The 5,536-nt window shown below is 51.6% G+C and overlaps 1 protein-coding gene across 2 annotated transcripts; it reads left to right on the forward strand.

Moving 5' to 3' along the window:
* The first annotated feature begins 438 nt into the window (after positions 1–438).
* On the forward strand, positions 439–4,958 carry MARCKS (myristoylated alanine rich protein kinase C substrate). 2 transcript variants are annotated; one of them, XM_033102964.1, is made up of 2 exons: positions 439–1,065; positions 2,856–4,958. In XM_033102964.1, exons 1-2 carry the CDS (start codon positions 964–966, stop codon positions 3,750–3,752), a joined length of 999 nt encoding a protein of 332 aa, XP_032958855.1. In that variant the 5' UTR covers positions 439–963; the 3' UTR covers positions 3,753–4,958. The 2 variants fall into 2 exon arrangements, with proteins under 2 accessions (XP_032958855.1, XP_032958856.1); XM_033102965.1 differs by lacking the exon at positions 439–1,065 and adding an exon at positions 2,340–2,527 and having other exon boundaries at positions 2,856–4,262.
* Positions 4,959–5,536: the final 578 nt, after the last annotated feature.

Raw genomic sequence — 5,536 nt, forward strand, 5'->3', positions numbered from 1 at the left:
GTTTAAATACCTTTCAATTTGGGACGATTTAACGTTTGCAACCGTTAAAAAAAACAAACCCTTTGCAGTATCTGTGAAACCAGTATGGACCTGGGAGAAAGAAAACATACTGCACACTAATCCCAACCATTGTCTTTAACACACACACACACACACACACACACACACATAAACACACGGGAAGATGGGGGAGGGGAGCGAGTGGAGAGAGACAGACACGGATATAGACCGATGAGAGTCAAAGCGAGTCAAGTTAACGCTTTCTCCGCCCCTATCACAAGTATCCCCCCCCGCGTTACTTAATTACAAACAAAGCAAGCCAATCAAGTGATGCATTTTTATTTTCAAGCAGAGGGAGGCGAGAGGCATGTATTTTTAATAGATTTATTTATTTGGAGGACATTAATTCTCTGTCTGAGGCTGATTTTCAAACCGTTTGCAAAGCGCGGCTCCATTGTTCGCCGGGTGCGCAGACCCCGCCCCCTGCTTTGTGTGCTGCGCGCGGATTGGCTCGCGCGAGCGGGGGCCGCGTCAGCGCCCGCGAGCCCATTCATCTGTGCACTTGGGCGTTGGACCCCGCATCTTATTAGCAACCAGGGAGATTTCTCCATTTTCCTCTTGTCTACAGTGCGGCTACAAATCTGGGATTTTTTTTATTACTTCTTTTTTTAAAAAACTACACTTGGACTCCTTTTTTTGTGCTCGACTTTTCCACCCTTTTCCCTCCCTCCTGCGCTGCTGCGTTTTGATCTCTTCGACTAAAATTTTTTTATCCGGAGTGTATTTAATCGGTTCTGTTCTGTCCTCTTCACCACCCCCACTCCCCCCTCCCTCCGGTGTGTGTGCTGCTGCCGCCGCCGCCGCTGCTGCCGCCGCTGCTGCTGCTCGCCCCGTCGTTACACCAACCCGAGGCTCTTTGTTCCCTCCTTGGATCTGTTGAGTTTCTTTGTTGAAGAAGCCAGCATGGGTGCCCAGTTCTCCAAGACCGCTGCGAAAGGAGAAGCCGCCGCGGAGAGGCCCGGGGAAGCGGCTGTGGCCTCGTCGCCTTCCAAAGCGAATGGGCAGGTAAATTCTACCTGTGATCCTGGTTATTTCTTTGGTGTCTTTCTGTGGTCCCGACGCTTCCCATTTCCTCCTGGTCTCTCCTGAGGCGCATTCGGCCCAGAGGAGCGGGCTAGGTTCCAGTATGAAAGTTGAATGGAAAGCGATAGTCTAAATTGTCAATTTCTCATAGGAGGGGTCTCCCCCCCGGCCGCAAAGGAGTGGTTCCCGGAGAATCCTGGCGAATTCTTGCATAGACGGGAGGAAAGAATTGATAATAAATCGTCTAAAATGGCGTGTTTGGAGCTTGACAAAACGTGACTCGCTAGGTGCTACTACCCCCCGCCCCCAGCCAGGTTGCATTTGTGTTTGGTAGGCACAAAGGTGTTTGGGTGGCTCTCGCGTTTGTTGTCGAGACTGGATAGTGTTCAAGATTTCTGAACTGGTATGATTGTATGTGTGGGTGGGTGGGTGGAGGGGCCGCGATGGGATGGGATGGGATGGCGGTGGAGAAAGGCGAGGAGGAAAGGGCTGTCTTATTGTATACCGAGGCGGCGTGCCCTGGGTTCTTGGAAAGTCGGCTGGCTGGAGCTGGGCAAAAGGTTTTCAGTATCTTTCGATGGGGCTTTCCCACTGTTCTAAATCTTTATCCATAGCTTTCTGGAATTACACACCCATTTGACTTTTAAATCACATCCCTGGGATGGGAAGATTGTGGGTCCTTGAAGAACCTGTCTAGATGGTCAAGAAGAGGCAGTTCGTGTGTGTTTCAGTCGAGACTGTTCGTGTGCGTGCCTCCTCGTCCATGTCAGGGGCCGCCCCGGCGCTGCCCAGACCCAGGCGGATGGCCACGGTTGAGTGGGCGGGAGAGGTCGACCACGGGTGGCTGCTTCGCAAACACTGGGCACCCACCACGCCTATTTTCCTAGAGCAGAGGCTGTGTTGCTTCGTCTGCTCTTACCTAATGGGAAAGGCAAGTTCTGCCAAAAGGCTTTGAACCCGTTAAAAATGCAAAATGAGCGCCCGGGCGCGCCCCAGCTTCGCAGAATCGCGGGCGAGGGTGGGCGTGGAAGCAGAGCCGAGACCAGAAATAATGGGTTTCCCCTGCCTTGTTGGTTTGATTCCGACCAGGATGCCAGCAAGCCACCTGAGCTTTGTTTGTGGACTGGGCAGCGCGATCCGGGCTCGGGGGCGCCTCGGCTGGCGGGCAGGGCTAGGCTGGGCAGGGCTGGGTGGCCCGGCGGCCCCGCCCCTCCGCGTCCGCCGCCCGCGCCTAGCTCCGCGCGGTGGAGGCGCAGCGCCCCCTGCTGACCCCAGGCCCTAGGCGGGCGCAGGGCCTTTGCGCGCGCTGCGCTGACGCTTCTACCTGGAGCCTTGTGATTCCCCCTGGGAGTTCTTGGGTGTTTTCTAGAGCCCTTTAGGGTTTAGGGAGAAAGGGGATGTGTGACGTAGACGCAGATCACCACCTTTGGCGATGTTCCTTTTGGTGTGTTGTGTTTTGTGTGGCTCATTTTTTCTAAAGCCCGTGAGGCCAGGGCTGGGTTACCCTTTGCTTTCCACGTTTTTAAATCTGTAGGGCATTTGTTGGGTGGCGGAGGCTACTGCTGTGCCTTTAAGGCGCCCCAAACGGCACTGCCCCCATTTCTTCCTCGTGTTCTTCCCCGGGCATCCAACTCCACCTCCCTATAAAGGGGGGCCGCGGCACCAAAGGGGGGCCCAGGGAGGGAAGTGGGGTTTTCCGAGTCCTGGGGTGGGGGCGGGAATGGTGGAGCTCGGGCCGCTTCAGTGACCCTCCCGCTTTTTCTTCCCCGCAGGAAAATGGCCACGTGAAGGTAAACGGCGATGCATCTCCCGCGGCCGCTGAGCCGGGCGCCAAAGAGGAGCTGCAGGCCAACGGCAGCGCCCCGGCCGCCGACAAGGAGGAGCCCGCGGCCGCCGGGAGCGCGGCAGCGTCGCCCGCCGCGGCCGATAAAGACGAGCCGGCCGCCGCCCCTGAGGCCGGGGCCAGCCCCGCGGAGAAGGAGGCCCCCGCGGAGGGCGACGCCCCCGAGCCGGGCTCGCCCACGGCCGCGGAGGGGGAGGCTGCCTCGGCCGCCTCTTCGACGTCCTCGCCCAAGGCCGAGGACGGGGCCACGCCCTCGCCCAGCAACGAGACCCCGAAAAAAAAAAAGAAGCGCTTTTCCTTCAAGAAGTCTTTCAAGTTGAGCGGCTTCTCCTTCAAGAAGAACAAGAAGGAGGCAGGAGAGGGTGGTGAGGCCGAGGGCGCAGCCGGTACCTCCGCCGAAGGCGGCAAGGACGAGGCCCCTGGGGGCGCTGCTGCGGCCGCCGCCGACGCTGGCGCGGCCTCCGGGGAGCAGGCGGCGGCGCCGGGCGACGAGGCCGCCGCGGGCGAGGAGGGGGCCACGGGAGGCGACCCGCAGGAGGTCAAGGCCGAGGAGGCCGCCGCGGCGCCTGAGAAGCCGCCTGCCAGCGACGACGCCAGGTCCGCCGAGGAGCCCAGCAAGGCGGAGGAGAACGCCGAGGAGGCCGGTGCCAGCGCCGCCGCCTGCGAGGCGCCCTCGGCCGCGGGGCCCGGCGCGCCCCCCGAGCAGGAGGCAGCCCCCGCGGAGGAGGCCTCGGCCGCGTCAGCCTCGTCAGCCTGCGCAGCCCCCTCCCAGGAGGCGCAGCCCGAGTGCAGTCCAGAAGCCCCCCCCGCCGAGGCCGCAGAGTAAACGGGCACGATTTTTTGCGATGATCGAAGAACTTTTCTCCCCCCGGTTTGTTTGTTGGAGTGGTGCCAGGTACTGGTTTTGGAGAACTTGTCTACAACCAGGGATTGATTTTAAAGATGTCTTTTTTTTATTTTCCTTTTTTTAAGCAGCAAATTTTGGTTTTTCCCCCTTCCCCACAGATCCCATCTCAAATCGTTCTGTTAACCACCATTCCAACAGGTCGAGGAGAGCTTAAACACCTTCCTCTGCCTTGTTTCTCTTTTATTTTTATTTTTTGCATCAGTATTAATGTTTTTTGCATACTTTGCATCTTTATTCAAAAATGTAAACTTTCTTTGTCAATCTATGGACATGCCCATATATGAAGGAGATGGATGGGTCAAAAAGGGATAGCAGATGAAGTGATAGGGGCCAGGATGGGGAAATCGAAGTGGTGCACAGCATTGCCAATATAATGCGCCACTGGAAATGATGGTGTAAAGGCTTAGTCTTTTTTTTTTTTTTTTTTTTTTAAGAAAAGTTATTACGATGTATTTTGTGAGGCAGGTTTACAACACTACACGTCTTGACTAAGAAGGAAAGAAAAAAAAAACACCAATACCCAGATTTTTAAAAATATCATAGTCTTAGGAGTTCATTTAAACCATAGGAACTTTTCACTTATCTCATGTTAGCTGTACCAGTCAGTGATTAAGTAGAACTACAAGTTGTATAGGCTTTATTGTTTATTGCTGGTTTATGACCTTAATAAAATGTAATTATGTATTACCAGCAGGGTGTTTTTAACTGTGACTATTGTATAAAAACAAATCTTGATATCCAGAAGCACATGAAGTTTGCAACTTTCCACCCTGCCCATTTTTGTAAAACTGCAGTCATCTTGGACCTTTTAAACACAAATTTTAAACTCAACCAAGCTGTGATAAGTGGAATGGTTACTGTTTATACTGTGGTATGTTTTTGATTACAGCAGACAATGCTTTCTTTTCCAGTTGTCTTTGAGTAAAGGAAAAAAATCTTCAGATGCAATGATTTTGTGTAGCATCTTGTCTATCATGTTTTGTAAATACTGGAGAAGCTTTGACCAATTTGACTTAGAGATGGAATGTAACTTTGCTTACAAAAATTGCTATTAAACTCCTGCTTAAGGTGTTCTAATTTTCTGTGAGCACACTAAAAGCGAAAAATAAATGTGAATAAAATGTACAAATTTGTTGTGTTTCTTTATGTTCTGACAAAATACTGAGACTTCTAGGTCTTAGGATAATTTTGAGGAAGATCTTGCATGCCATCAAGAGTAAATTATCTTGTGGTTTTTTATCTGAAGTTAGCAAACTCTGAAATTAATAATCAGCCTTGTCAGATTACATACAGGAAGATCTTAAAACATTCCATGTCAAATGTGTTACCATTTACCTGCATTTAGTTTTCATTTAAAAATTGAAGTATTTTTATTGTAGTTATAGCGCATGTCAGAATAAATCAATACAAAGCGGTGTGACCTGAAGACTATTTAAATGTCTTATGTGATAATTTCATAAAACTACATTTTTTTTGTCATGCAGGTCCAGAAACTTAAATTGATGACTGAGTCTCTTTAATCCAAACTGCAGATGGGTCATGAAAAGTGGCCAAATGTGCTTCAAAAATTGACGGTGTATTACCTGCTGTTGTAATTGCTTAGTGCTTGGCTAATTTCCAAATTATTGCTTAGATTATGTGTTATACCTTAGGACAACAGGCTTATGTAAAAAAGTAATGGTGATAAATGGATGACATTGTCA

This window comes from Rhinolophus ferrumequinum, chromosome 3 (genome assembly GCF_004115265.2).
Source record: "Rhinolophus ferrumequinum isolate MPI-CBG mRhiFer1 chromosome 3, mRhiFer1_v1.p, whole genome shotgun sequence".
Lineage (NCBI taxonomy): Eukaryota > Metazoa > Chordata > Mammalia > Chiroptera > Rhinolophidae > Rhinolophus > Rhinolophus ferrumequinum.